Source organism: Delphinus delphis, chromosome 2 (genome assembly GCF_949987515.2).
Source record: "Delphinus delphis chromosome 2, mDelDel1.2, whole genome shotgun sequence".
Taxonomy (NCBI): Eukaryota; Metazoa; Chordata; class Mammalia; order Artiodactyla; family Delphinidae; genus Delphinus; species Delphinus delphis.
Window position 1 is genome coordinate 85,225,252 of NC_082684.1, and position 14,728 is coordinate 85,239,979.

The 14,728-nt window shown below is 40.2% G+C and overlaps 2 protein-coding genes across 8 annotated transcripts in view; one reads left to right on the forward strand and one right to left on the reverse strand.

Moving 5' to 3' along the window:
• Positions 1-8,626, forward strand: part of NUSAP1 (nucleolar and spindle associated protein 1) — a 34,569-nt gene extending 25,943 nt beyond the window's left edge. For 5 of the 6 annotated variants that reach the window (XM_060005023.1, XM_060005024.1, XM_060005025.1 and 2 more), the window contains exons 9-11: positions 1,567-1,683; positions 4,937-5,045; positions 6,121-8,626. In XM_060005023.1, the coding sequence (XP_059861006.1) occupies positions 1,567-1,683; positions 4,937-5,045; positions 6,121-6,217 (323 nt within the window). In that variant the 3' untranslated portion in view covers positions 6,218-8,626. The remainder of the gene's footprint in view (positions 1-1,566; positions 1,684-4,936; positions 5,046-6,120) is intronic. The other variant, XM_060005029.1, reaches the window with a different exon arrangement.
• Positions 1-14,728, reverse strand: part of LOC132420535 (complex I intermediate-associated protein 30, mitochondrial) — a 65,366-nt gene that overhangs the window by 40,965 nt on the left and 9,673 nt on the right. Inside the window, exons 4-7 of one of the 2 annotated variants that reach the window (XM_060005031.1) lie at positions 9,763-9,837; positions 9,065-9,310; positions 8,638-8,674; positions 2,710-2,775 (exon numbers count right to left, since the gene is read on the reverse strand). In XM_060005031.1, coding sequence (XP_059861014.1) covers positions 9,161-9,310; positions 9,763-9,837 — 225 coding nt within the window. In that variant the 3' untranslated portion in view covers positions 2,710-2,775; positions 8,638-8,674; positions 9,065-9,160. Of the gene's footprint in view, positions 1-2,709; positions 2,776-8,637; positions 8,675-9,064; positions 9,311-9,762; positions 9,838-14,728 lie in introns of those variants that run through there. The other variant, XM_060005030.1, reaches the window with a different exon arrangement.

The following is a 14,728-nucleotide window of genomic DNA, read 5'->3' on the forward strand; positions in this document are numbered from 1 at the left end:
TAGCAACACAGTGGAATGTCTTCAGCACAGGAGTTCTGTGCTTTTCTGGGTTGTTTCACTAGGTGGTCCTAGATCCTAGTTGCTTGTTCACATATATGGGCAAGTGCCAACATTTGACGATGGCCTGAATGCAACCTGTGAGGGGAAGGGATTACAAAATGTGCCAGATATATGCTGCCCAACTGTAGCAAAAATGTGGCTTACCGAATTATACCATCCTGGTATATTTTTAACTTTATATTACAAAAATTCATATTCTTCGGTAACAGCCTTCATTAGTAACAACCAGAGCCATGGATCTTTTTATTTCTATGTGATTAGGTTCCTTGCAGGCTTTATATCTGTTTGTGTTAATGAAAATGTTACTATTAACAATATATAATTTTTTTACAGGGTAGGGAATTCCCTGGTGGTCCAGCGGTTGGGACTCCACGCTTTTGCTGCAGGGGGTGCAGGTTTCATCCCTGGTTGGGGAAATAAGATCCCGCATGCCGCATGGCTCGGCCAAAAAAGAAAAACTAAATTAAAAAATAAATAAATAAAAGGGTAAATATCAGGGAAGCAGCCTGAAAATTTACCCGCTTATTTTTTTTTTAACTGAAATAAACTTGATTTACAATGTTGTGTCAGTTTCAGGTGTACAGCAAAGTGATTCAATTACACATATATATACATATGTATATATAACTGTATATATAATCTTTTGCAGATTCCTATCCCTTATAGGTTATTACAAAATATTGAGTATAGTTCCCTGTGCTCTACAGTAGGTACTTCTTTTTGGTTATCTATTTTATGTATAGTAGTGTGTATATGTTAATCCCAAACTCCTAATTTATCCCTCCCACCCAATGAATTTTTTTTTTTTTTTTTTTTGCTGTACGTGGGCCTCTCACTGTTGTGGCCTCTCCCGTCGCGGAGCACAGGCTCCGGACATGCAGGCTCAGCGGCCATGGCTCACGGGCCCAGCCACTCCGTGGCATGTGGGATCTTCCCAGACCGGGGCACGAACCCGTGTCCCCTGCATTGGCAGGCAGACTCTCAACCACTGCGCCACCAGGGAAGCCCTAATTCTTTTTTTAAAAACATATTTATTTGGTCTTAGTTGCGGCATGCCTACGGGATCTAGTTCCCCAACCGGGGATTGAACCTGTGCCCCGTGCATTGGGATCATGGCATCTTACCCACTGGACCACCAGGGAAGTCCCTCACCCGATTAATTCTTAAAACAGGATTCTAAACTCCAGCTGATCCTAGGAAATGTCACAATATTTAGACACTTTGGGGAGCTGCTAACAGGGGAACAGCTAAGGGGTTGGTTTTCCTCAGTTATTCTTTTCTCCTTTTTTTTTTCCTTCCCCCCCCACCCTGTGTCCTCAAGTCCATTCTCTACGTCTGCATCTTTATTCCTTTCCTGCCCCTAGGTTCATCAGAACCATTTTCTCCTTTTTAACCCTATATCTGTTTCAGACTGTTCATATTGAATTCTATTTTTAAGATTGAAAAGCGATACTTAAACAGGTCTTTTTTTCTAATTAAGCCCTTGGATCTTGTTTGTTGTTTTAGTTATTACCCCGTTCAAGTTGACAGCTGAGACAGTGCAGACTCCAATCTCCCATAGAAAACCAGTGTTTGATCTCAAAGCAAGTTTGTCTCGTCCCCTCAACTATGAGCCACACAAAGGTATGTGGGAATGTTTTGATGTACAAGATTTAAGATTGAACAATTCCGCATCTGAGGATGTGAAAAATTCTAGTGACTCAGTGTAAGCCATACTTGGCGTAGAATTCCTGCCTCTGCCCCTGTATCCACGTGACCCATGATTTAAAAAGTGTCCATTAAGCAAATACTAAAAAAAAAAATAATTGATTCACTTACATTTTTATTAAGCAAAGACAACTTCTAATCAGTGTTACTACAAAGTATTAATAAAACTTCAGCCAAAATCAAGAAACTTGGAAGTTAGGCTGTGGGTAAATGAATGTTTTCTTTATAGTTTTTAAAGGATCCCAAGCTGAGAATCACTGGTCAAACAATCTGGGACATTTATTGGCCAGATGTCGCTCTTGGGGATATATTAAAGTATCTTTACATCCATTTAAAACGTCAGTACTTAATGTGATCTGTCAGTGCTTCTGGAATTACTTTAAAACAAAACCTTCCTATAAGAATCATGTAACAGTGTTTATTTTTTTTTATTTTTTTTTATTTTTTTTTTTTTTATGCGGTACGCGGGGCTCTCACCACTGTGGCCTCTCCCGTCGCGGAGCACAGGCTCCGGACGCGCAGGCTCAGCGGCCATGGCTCACGGGCCCAGCCGCCCCGGGGCATGTGGGATCCTCCCAGACCGGGGCACGAACCCATGTCCCCTGCATCAGCAGGCGGACTCCCAACCACTGCACCACCAGGGAAGCCCCAGTGTTTATTTTTAAATTACTAATGTTAATGAAACAAATATAATGAAAATGTAAGTCTTTTTTTTTTATAGATTTATTTTATTTTTGGCTGCATTGGGTCTTCGTTGCTTCGCATGGGCTTTCTCTAGTTGCGGTGCACAGGCTTCTCATTGTGGTGGCTTCTCTTGTTGCGGAGCGCAGACTCTAGGTGCGCGGGCTTCAGTAGTTGTGGCTCGCGGGCTCTTAGAGCGCAGGCTCAGTAGTTGTGATGCACGGGCTTAGTTGCTCCGCAGCATGTAGGATCTTCCCAGACCAGGGCTCGAACCTGTGTCCCCTACATTGGCAGGCGGATTCTTAACCACTGTGCCACCAGGGAAGCCTAAAAATGTAAGCCTTATTTAGAGGTAACAATCAAACTGAACCGTGGTTTAAGAAAACTTCTCCCACCCATTTTTCCTCCCCAAGTTTTCCCATCTGTGGCAACGGCAACTCTCTCCTGAGTGTCGGGGCAGAAGCCTAGGAGTCACCTTTGGTTCCTCACTCTCTCTCAGACCCCATATCCAGTCTATCAGCTAGTCCTTTCAACTCCATCGTTGAAATTGATCTTTAATCTGACCACTCTTCATCCCTCCACTTTGACTCCCTTTGGTCCAAGTCACATCATCTTACCTGGGCTTCTACAAAAGCCTCTTTGCCCCACTACAACTTTAAAAACAAATCAGAGCACATCACTGCTTGCTCAGAACCTCCTAAGGTTTCCTGTCTCTCTCCCACCCTCATTTCATTGCCTCCTCCCTTCCCTGACTCTGTGTCAACCACACTGGTGTTTCGGCTCCTCAAACACTGAAACACCACCCCTCCTCCAGGTCTTTGAACTTGTTATCCCTCTGCTCCACCTGGAACACTATTCACACTGATCTTTGCACAGCTTGCTCCCTTGTTTTAATGGGGCATCCACTCAACTGTCAGCAACCGAGAAAGGTCTTCCCTGCCCACCCACCCACCCGCACTCTTTATTCCTCACCTTGTTTTACATTTCTCCATAGCACATAGCACCACCTGGTGTTATCTTACTTGACTACTGTCTACCTCTACCACTGGAAATGTAATTCCAAGAGAGCAAGGTTTTTTTTTTTTTTTTTTTTTTTTGAGAGCAAGGATTTTTGACCACTTGGTTCACTGCTATGTCCCTAGCACCTAGAATAGTCCCTGGCACATACCAGGTACTCAAAAAGTATTTGTTATGGGAATGACTGATCACCACTAACTTCTACTGATGGTAAAAAAACCTGGTTGAGAGCTTCATCTGTGCTTGTTATTTTATATCCTAGACAAGTCACTTAATTCCTTTATGGAAGGGAAAATAAATAAGTACTACTTCAGTGGTTACTGAAAGGATCAAATGATATAGCAGGTGTGAAAGTCCTTTCTATAAAATGGTAAACACTGCAAATGGTAATCTTTGGTACTCAGAAGTAGGTCAAACTATACAAATAAAGTAATATATAAACATCTGGAAATTTGGTCACAGTTCTAAAGCCAACAAAATATTCCCACTTGTTGCATTCCAAATACATTTTAATAGGTAACAATAATGATAAACTGCACAGATGAAATACTACTTTAATATTAAACATTCCTATGCAACGTTGGGATAAACTACTTAGTTGTTATGGCTTCTTTTAATGTGCTGTGTCATGGGATTCAGTATTAAAGTTTCTTTTGTTTTTTTAAGATTTTTTTCTGGCTTTTCAAGGATTAAAAAGTAGAAGACACTTATTTTTAGAGGAAAAAAATGTAATGTCTATCTGTGGAATATTAAATTGAAATTAATAGAATTATACTGGCAGATTTCTTTAAAAACAAAGTATGGGGCTTCCCTGGTGGCGCAGTGGTTGAGAGTCTGCCTGCCGATGCAGGGGACACGGGTTCGTGCCCCAGTCTGGGAAGATCCCACGTGCCACGGAGCGGCTGGGCCCGTGAGCCACAGCCACTGAGCCTGCGCGTCCGGAGCCTGTGCTCCGCAACAGGAGAGGCCACAACAGTGAGAGGCCCGCATACCGCAAAAAGAAAAACAACAAAAAACCAAAGTATGAATGTTGACAGCAAGCAGGTAGCCACAGATGAAGAGAAAATTAGGAATATAAATACAGGAATCTTTTCATTTATTTATTTATGGCTGTATGGGGTCTTCACTGCTGCGCACGGGCTTTCTCTAGTTGCGGTGAGCGGGGGCTACTCTTTGTTGCGATGCATTGGCTTCTCGTTGCGGTGGCTTCTCTTGTTGCGGAGAATGGGCTCTAGGAGCGCAGGCTTCAGTAGTTGTGGAACACGGGCTCAGTAGTTGTGGCTCGCGGGCTCTAGAGCGCAGGCTCAGTAGTTGTGGCACACAGGCTTAGTTGCTCCGCGTCATGTGGGATCTTCCCAGGCCAGGGCTCGACGCATGTTCCCTGCGTTGGCAGGCGGATTCTTAACCACTGCGCCACCAGGGAAGTCCCAAGAATCTTCTTAAATCTGTCTCTGTCTCTGTCCTAAACTAGGAAAGCTGAAACCATGGGGACAATCTAAAGAAAACAGTTCTCTGAATGAACATGTCAACAGAGTAAGCTTACACAAGAAAAGTTATAAACAGCCTCATCGCCAGACCAGGTAAGTACATAATTATCCAGTTCTAACTCTTTTAATTTTGAAAGACTGTATATAAAAGCAGAGTCTCTGAGGGATAGAGTCACAGTAATAGTGGTGTTTAAGAAGAGGGCAGAAGTGGAATCATACAGAACTTAATTAAAGTACATGTGCCTAGGCAATACCACAGTGGGTTCTAATTCAGTAGGTTTGAGATGGGACCCATGTATCTGCATTGTTTCCAAAGCTCTGCAGGTGATTCAGAAGAGGACCTGGTTCACAGCACTGCTCTTACATGACCTATCTGCCCAAACAATGCACCTGGATGTCCCTCCAGATACCAATCCAGGTGCCCAGGGCACCTAAGGATGCACATAAATTTCACACTCCCAGGGAAACCAGGCTTTCTAGGCTTCAGGGCTCTACACAGGGGGAAACCCCAGGATGATCCTTAGAGGCTTCTTTCTGTGTGGAAACCAAGTTAACACCAGAGTCTGACCTGGGCTGCAGCTGGTCCTGGTTTGGCCGATTCCCTGTGTGACACCCTCCTGATACCGGGTTAACTACCATTTGACTTGCCAGCTACCACCAAGACCTTACTATTTGCTATTAAAATCATTATCATGATTCTGGGCCTTTTTTTCTCTTAATTCCTTCTCCCCAAAATCATAGTGGTTTAAGTCAGAGATCCTGATTCCAATTTTAGCACTTTTATTAGACAGTGTGATTTTGAGGTCGACCTTTGACTTCCACAGGTAGAGGTTTCTCATTTAAAACAAACTAAAAAAAACTACAGGGGTTGGATTCGATCTCCAAGGTGTCTTCTGCTTCCAATTCCATGCTTGATTTTAGAATGCTGCCTTAACATTAAAAACAACAACCCCCCCCCCCAAGTTCTAGCCTTTTAACACAACAGTGACTTACAGGTGTGGCTTCCATCACAGAGACCACTGGACAGAGCACAATGTCCTGTAAGAGTGTGCTTTACACAAGTGTGCTGGATGTCATTTTAAGTTTGGACATTAGTCTAACAATAGGTGCTTTGAAGTGGTCTGTTTGGAGCTTCACTAGAGCCTAACGTATACCTATCCCTCCTTAGGGAGGAGCAACGGAAGAAACATGAGCAAGAACGAAAGGAGAAGAAAGCAAAGGTTCTGGGAGTTCGAAGGGGCCTCATTATGGCTGAACATTCATAATTTAATATCCCGTAAATATTCCTTTTCTCTGAACCCTCTTTTGTAAATATTTCTGTACTGTCCTCTCACTTTAGCCAAAAGACCTTTTTCTGCTCTTAACTTTGTTCGTATATATGTAGTGTCTGTGGCTTCTTCACGTTTTACCCCTGAAAAGACATTACTACCTTTAAAGCTCTCAAATTCTTTTGAAATAGTTTTTACCTAAGCCCCTGTACAACTAACTCAGGTTTCTAAAAAGACCCATCCTGTAGATTCTTGACCTGGATTTTTAAGGTCAAGTTCCCTCTGCTGGCTCTAATAACAGAACTTCAGTCCTCTTCTAGGCAAAAGCACTTACCTGATGGTAGCTAATTATACTACAGACTTTAGTAGAAATTGAACAATAACAAGTTATGAATAGGGTAAGCTGTGAAAGGCCACCTCTTCATCCTCTAGAGAACCTAGTAGTCTTACCGAAACTGTGGGCCATATGGGTTTATAAGGCGTCAATATTTTATCTATGTGAAATGTTTCATTTAAGCTTCTATGTACCTCTTTCAGATCACTTCATGTAATTGTCAGTTACATCTCTTTTTTTTTTTTTTCCCCCCAATATATTCTTAAAAACAAAACTCTAGCTCATTCTAGCCTGGCTTATTTAGAAATATACAGGGTCATATTGAAATTTGAGGATTGTTGCTTTAAGGATTACTATATGCTCTGTCAAACTTATACATCTTACTCAATTTATGGAAAAGACTAGAGTTGCTTAGTATCATATTCATGTCTGTTGCACCCGAATGGAGCTTCCGAGTTTTGTACTGCTTAAAATTTTCATAAATAAAATTTTTTCTCATGGGGGGTAGATTCATTCTTTGTAAATATAATTGGTTTCTAAAATTTAGTTGACCAGCCAAGACTAACAAGAGTTGACTTGTACTCTTTGTGTATCCTTTCTTGACCGTCCACTCCCCACTCCTAGAAGAAATGACTATGTCCTTTTGTATTTTCACAGCACCTGTCACATTCTGTTATACTTATTGTTATACGTATATGGGCCCACAGAACATGGCATACTCCTGGGTGCTTAATAAACTCAGATTTTGCTATCAAGAGGCAGAGATCAGATCAATCAGGAAATCTGTGTCAAATACACTGCTACTGGGAAGGTGAAACGATATAACCACTTTGGAAAACAGTTTGGTAGTTTCTTTAAAAAATTTAAATGTACATCCACCATATGACCCAGCAATTCTCCTAAGAAATGAAAACATATGTCCACACCAAAACTTGTGTCTGCAAATATTTACAGCAGTATTATTCACAGTAGCCAAAAAGTGGAGAAAAATCCAGCTGTCCCATCAATGGATGGATTTAAAAAATATGCACTAAAAAAATGAAATATTGATAAACACGCTACACCATGGATGAACCTCAAAAACATTATGCTAAGTGAAAAGCAAGACACAAAAGATCATATATGATTCTATTTATATGAAATATCCAGAGAAGATAAACCTATAGCAAAAGTAGATTCGTAATTGTGGGGCTGAGAGTGGGAATGAAGAGTAACTGCAAAGAGGCACTGAGGTTTCTTTCTAGGCTGATGGAAATTTCCTACAATTAGTTCATGTAAAGATAGACTGCAGAATTCTGGGCATTCCCTGGCAGTCCAGTGGTTAACATTTGGCGCTTTCACTGCCGTGGTCCTGGGTTCAATCCCCGGTCAGGGAACTAAGAACCAGCAAGCCATGCGACACGGCCAAAAAAAAAAAAAAAGACTGCACAATTCTGTAAATAAACTAAAAAATCATTGAATTGTATACTTAAAACAGATGAACTTTATGTTATGTAAATTATACCTCAATAAAGCTGAAAAACAGATAATTACATGAAAACATACAAAATAGGTATTTAGGCCAAGATGGATGGGAAAGCTATCAGCCTTTGTGTATTCTCTTATTTTAAACTTGGCTCTCGTTGGGTACTCTGGCTATATCATATAGTTTCCTACTTCTTCCTCTAAGATGACAAGAATTGATCAGTTTAAACTGTGTTAATCAGGGTCTTATTTTTGGTATATGCAATCTCTAATACTAAAAACGACTGGGGAAGCCTTGGGGACATTAGTCTATAAAGTAAGAACTGGTAAGGATCATGCATCTTTGGAGAACCAGCTATGCAGGTGTTATGGACTGCATGCTTGTGTCCGTTCCCTGCCCCCGCCCCCTGCCCAATTCATATACTGAAATCCTAATTCCAAATGTGACTTGGTACTTTGAGGTATACTTGGAGGCCTTTGGGAGGTAATTAGGTCAGGCAGGTGGCACCCTCATGATGGGGTTAGTGCTATTTATATGAAGAGAAAGAGACTAGAACTTGTTCTCTCCATGTGAGGATACAGTAAGAAGGCAGCTGTCTACAAGCCAAGAAGCACTCACCAGACACCAGGTATCCTGGACTTCCCAGCCTCCAGAACTGTAAGAAATACATATGTGTTTTGTTTAAGCCACCTAGTCTATAGTCATTTGTTATAGCAGCTTGGGCAGACTAAAACAGGTATCTTTTCCCAGTGACTACTACAGCACCTTAATATTCTTCAACAGTCTCCTATCCTGATAGATTAGAAAACAGAAGAAACCTATAAGGAATAGAATGGTAGAGGGCCATAAACAGTCACCACAGAGACTCCCTGCTTTGGAAACCACCTACTTATATAGGAACTGTTGCTAATAGGAATCATTCTAACCAAAAACAGTTATTTACATAGTACCTCTGCATCAGTACTTGATTCTTTAAGTTAAGGTACAGCTCAGATCCTGGTCCCTCTTAGCAGCAGCATTTAGCTATGTTTTAGGGAATACATACCCGCCATTGTTTGGATGCCATTAAAGAAGTACTTTATTTTTGTCATCGTGGATTCTACTACCCTTAGTTTAGTAACACAGAAATACTACATGATCTCTATTTAAAAAGTCTTGGATTAAGCTCTGGAGAATTTTCATAGGCAAATTCTTCTGTGTGGGCTGGATCAGTAAATACTCCAATAAAATCTATTTCTAGGAAGAATGGACCATCCACTTTATCAGCCAGGGTGAATCCAATAGAAGAGATCTAAATTTAAAATAGAGAAATTGATCAAAATCTCGTATGCTGATGTTGTTCCTGGAGTTTTAAAATTCCGTACTATCAGCCCTTAGCAAGTATACGATAGTTCTCATGTGCCATAGCCAATTAGAGGAAGTACAGGACTGCTTTTCTTTCCACATTCTACTCTCTTTAAAGTAGTGCCAGTTAAGACTAGTAAGTACAACATGGATGTCTAATGGAGGTTCCTTGAAGCTCTCCTGAACTCTAATACTCTTATTTTAAAGCTAAAATAAAATGCAGGCACGCTGAAAGGAGGACCATACTGAAATTCCTCCAGGATGGGGGTTAGGCTCACAGGATAGCTCTGAGTCAGCATCTGTCTAGGTATAATAGGAGTATACTTGAACTCATCCTCACAGGAGTTCTGTTTCACTAAAGATAATATAGTTCTGAGTGAAAATACAGGAAAATGTTACCTTGTCAAGCAGAAGCTGGTACTGGGCATCCCGGATTCTTCCTCGATTAGAGAAGAAAAATTTGGAGAAAGGAATCTGAAAGAAGAAACCATTGACTTCAGATCTGACATGCAAGCAACGGAGGCATCTGTTTAGAACTGCAGTGATAAAATAATAAGGGTTTAAATTGAATTTTAAAATTATCTAATATGTGAAGTTATAACAAGTGGCTAGTCATTTGGATCACAGAAAAAAAAGTTTTTTTAATGAAATAACCTAAGTACTAGAAGAAAACAGGTGAAAACCTTTCTAAGCCAGGAGTCCCAAAGGAAAAAATGACAGAGAACAATTATAACTTTCTGATGGCAAAAACTAGTATCCTAAACACAAAACTTTTACAAATAACTAAGAAAAAGATTAAACAACCCAGTAGAAAAATGGGGATGGGAGAAATAGGCACATCTGTATACTGCTGGTAGGAGTGCAAATTAGTCCAACTCTTTTAGAGAGCAGCAGCTAGCAACTGTGGTAGGCAGGATTCTAAGATGACCCCCAAGATTTCCACCTAGTGGAAATCACCTTCTTCCAGGGATTCAAACACAAATCTCAGTGCTGCTGTGAAGGGACTCTCCCGAAGTCTGGTCCCAAATCAGTTGACCTTAATATAGGGAAGATTATCCTCTGTAGGTCTGACTTAATCACTTGAGCCCATAAAAGTGCCTGGTAAAAGAGGTCAGAAGAATGAGAGGGATTCAAAGGGGAAGGTCAAGGGGATTCTCCACTGCTGGCTTTGAAGATGGAGGGAGCTAAATGGTAAGGAATGTGGACAGCTTCTAGGAGCTGAGAGTGACTCCCAGCTGACAACCAGTAAAGAAACCAAGACATCATTACAATCACAGGAACTAAATCTGGCCAATAACCAGAGTGAGCTTGGCAAGTGGATTCTTCCACAGAGCCTCTGAAAAGAAGTACAGCCCAGATGACACCTTGATTTCAGCCTTAGAGAGCCCTGAGCATTGAACCTGGCCACAGGGTGTCCCAAACCATGACTTACAGAACTGTGCGAAGTTTGTGGTAATTTTTTATGTAACAATAGGAAACTAACACAGCAATATCTAGCAAAATTTGAAATGCCATAACTTGATCTGACAGTTTCACTTTTAGGAATTTATATTACAGATAAACTCTGACAAACACATAAAGATACAGCTTTTTCTAATTAAAAAAAAAAGGTAAAATAGGGGAATAGTTCAATAAATTATAGTGCAACCATACAACTGAATACTATGCAGCTATTTTAACAAATGAAGTAGATCTATACATGATGCTGTGGGAAGACCTCCACAATATATTAGTAGTAAAAAAGTAAGAGATAAACAAAATCTATAGTATAAATATCATTTATGTTATTAAATACAACTTTTTTCTTGGCCACACTGTGTGGCTTGCAGGATGTTAGTTCCCTGACCAGGGATTGAACCTGGGCACTGGCAGTGAAAGCCCCAAGTCCTAACTACTGGACCACCAGTGAATTTCCCCTAAAAACAAATTTTTTAAATGCCTAAAAAAAAACTAATAAAAAATTTACTATAGCAACTGGGAACAACCCAAGTATCTATCAATAAGGACTAGTTCAATCAGCTGAGATATCCATATAACAGAAAATACCAAACAAAATAACAAAGAATGAAAAATAATTCCATGTAGTGATATGGAAGCTCTCCAGGATCTAAATTTTAAAAATATGAACTGGCACAGAAGACACATAAAGTATGCTATATTTTTTTGAGTAAAAAAAGGGAGAAAATAAGTGTATGTGTATATATACTTGCTTATATTTGCTTAAAAAAACTAAATCTATGGAAGAAACTAATAAATGTGGTTACCTATAGAGGGTGAGGGCAAAAAGGGTAGAGAGAGAACTGAGTGGGAGTGAGACGTTTTTGTACATCTTTTTATATTATTTTGATTTTTGAGCCAAAAAATAAAAATGAGTTAAAAAAATAAAATGTACTGTTCAGATTATCACCAAAAACACTTGCTGACATAAAAGCAAACTCAATTCAAAGCTCATTTAATAAAGCACCACTGCACAAGATCATGTTCCTCACACAGCAAATCCAAGTGCAGTCAACATCCTCAGTTCACGGGCTCCCTTCATTTCTGTTACATAAACCTGAAAGGGACCCTGCACCCCCAGCCTCCAGTCAGTTCCTCATTTTTGCATCCTGGTTGGGCACTTCATCTACCTCATTATTCAAAATATATTTTGGAAACAGAATCAATACTACCTGCTCACCATTCAAGGAGCATGAGCCACCCACCCCACTGGCCTTTTGTCTTTTTGTCATGTAATTTGCTAAGGCCACTGTCCACATCAAGGGAATTTTTTAGCCTGGAAAAAAAATGAAGCTAAGAAGCAGCATTAAATTGTACAGCTTGCATAAAAAGAAAAGGATCAACAGTTGTTTTCTCTCTACAGATGACAGAAAACTAGCATGCATAATTTTTCCATCATTTTCCTCTGTTTTCTTTCTCTAAGCATAGTAAATATTTGAGCATCTCACTTCTATTTACTAAAGGAGAATTATTCATGAAGACATGGACAGCAATGAATAACATTTAATTTTTAAAAATCTCTTCCCTGGGACTTCCCTGGTGGCACAGTGGTTAAGAATCTGCCTACCAATGCAGGGGACATGGGTTTGAGCCCTGGTCCAGGAAGATCCCACATGGTACCTAGCAACTAAGCCCGTGCGCCACAACTGCTGAGCCTGCGCTCTAGAGCCCGCGAGCCACAACTACTGAGGCCTGTGTGCCTAGAGCCTGTGCTCTGCAACAAAAGAAGCCACTGCAATGAGAAGCCCGTGAACTGCAATGAAGAGTAGCCCCCGTGTGCTGCAACTAGAGAAAGCCCACGTGCAGCAATGAAGACCCAACACAGCCATAAATAAATAAATTTATTAAAAAGATAAAAATAAAAATCTCTTCCCCAACACTTCCTTTAATAATTTAAAGAGGGACTTCCCTGGTGGCGCAGTGGTTATGAATCCGCCTGCCAATGCAGGGGACGCAGGTTCAATCCTTGGTCCGGGAAGATCCCACATGCCATGGAGCAGCCAAGCCTGTGTGCCATAACTACTGAGCCAGCGCGCTAGAGCCCACAAGCCACAACTACTGAGCCCCCATGCCACAACTACTGAAGCCCACGTGCCTAGAGCCCACGCTCCACAACAAGAGAAGCTACCGCAATGAGAAGCCCATGCACCTCAACAAAGAGTAGCCCCCTCTCGCTGCAACTAAAGAAAGCCTGCGTGCAGCAACTAAGACCCAACACAGCCAAAAATAAAATTTTAAAGTAATAATAATAATTTAAGGAAAGATGTTGCAAACAACTATCATTTCCAGCCAAAGATTAGAACTACATGTATTTTCAGGAAAGAAAGTAATAAGTAATTGTCAATGATTATACTGGCAAATAATTTGGCAATGTGCATCAAAGGCCTTAAAAATGTACATATCATTTATTCTAGGAATTTTATTTCCAGAAATACATCTAAGAAAATATTTAAGGATATTTACCTCAGAGTTTGGTATAAGAGTGAAAAACTCTGAAAACAATCTAAATGTACAACAATAGAGGATGGATTAAGTAAATTGTGTCTATTTACATAATATGCAGATATCAAAAATGATGTAGAAATATATTTCAACAGAAAGTTGTATATAAAATTCAGTTCAGTGAACAATGTATGTTATAAAATAGCACTGGCACAATACAATTCTTGTAAAAAAAAAAAGTGTAAATAGAAAAGTCTGAAGGTGCATACTAAAATAAAAATAGTATTTTACCTCTGGGTAGTGGTACCACAAGATTTTTTTCCTTTTCTGCATTTTCTAAATTTTCTATAATGAGATATTGTTTTGTTTATTAATTTGTTATAAGTATTATTTATATACAAGCGTTACATACATAATAATTTTTTGGTTATACATCTGTATTAGTGTATAAATATGTATCTATTATATGCTAGGCATTGCACTGTTCTAGGTGCAGGGGAAACAGCTATGAAGGATACAGACAAAGTCCCTGCTCTCAGAACTTACAGAATTTATGTTCCAGAGGAGCCTGGTAGAGAGTGACAATAAACAAATAGACAAGTGAATGAAAAAGATAATTGAATGAATGAAATAGACAAGTGAATGAAAAAGATAATTTTACTTAGTGATAAGTTCTATGAAAAAATTAAACAGGATGTTGTTATTGGGTGAGAAGGTGCAACTCTAGCTAGAAGGATCAGGAAAGGCCTCTCAGAGGTGGCTTTGGAGCTGAGAGGTAAATAATAGGAAAGAGGAAGCAGGTGAAGACGTGGGAGAAGAGCACGCCCACAGATACAGCATGAAATACAAAGGCTCTGAGACAGAAGTAGTTTGTTGGGTTTGACACACACAAAAGGGGCCAGTATGGAGGAGGGAGGGGGGAGGACAGACTGAAGATGAAGACAGGGGTCTGCTACTGTAGGCCATGTTAAAGAGTTTGGACTGTATTCTAATAAAGGGAGACCACTGGAGGGTTTTAAGCATGTGAGTGATGTAATCTGAACTATGCTTTAGAAAGATCACTCTGGCTGCTGTGTGCAGAGTGGACTTTAGGAGGCAAGAAGACAAAGAAGGATATCAATAAAGAAGCTCTTGTAGTAGTCCAAAGGCCTGGACTAGGGTGAGATTGGAAGAGATGGCTAGAAATGGTCAGATTCTAGGTGTATTCTGGAAGGATAGGTGAGCGAATTTGTTAAAAGACTAGATGCGGTGTGGGGGAGAAAGGGATCCAGGATGAACCCTTAGGTTTAAGTATGAACAAAATGGGGACTTTCTTTTGAATTTATGGATTAAAAACCTTCAGAAGGCAGAAGAAAAGAATGGGCACCTGATTTTGCCCTCACTCCCTAAATTTCCACTATTTTCCTCCTGATTAACATTTTTTACC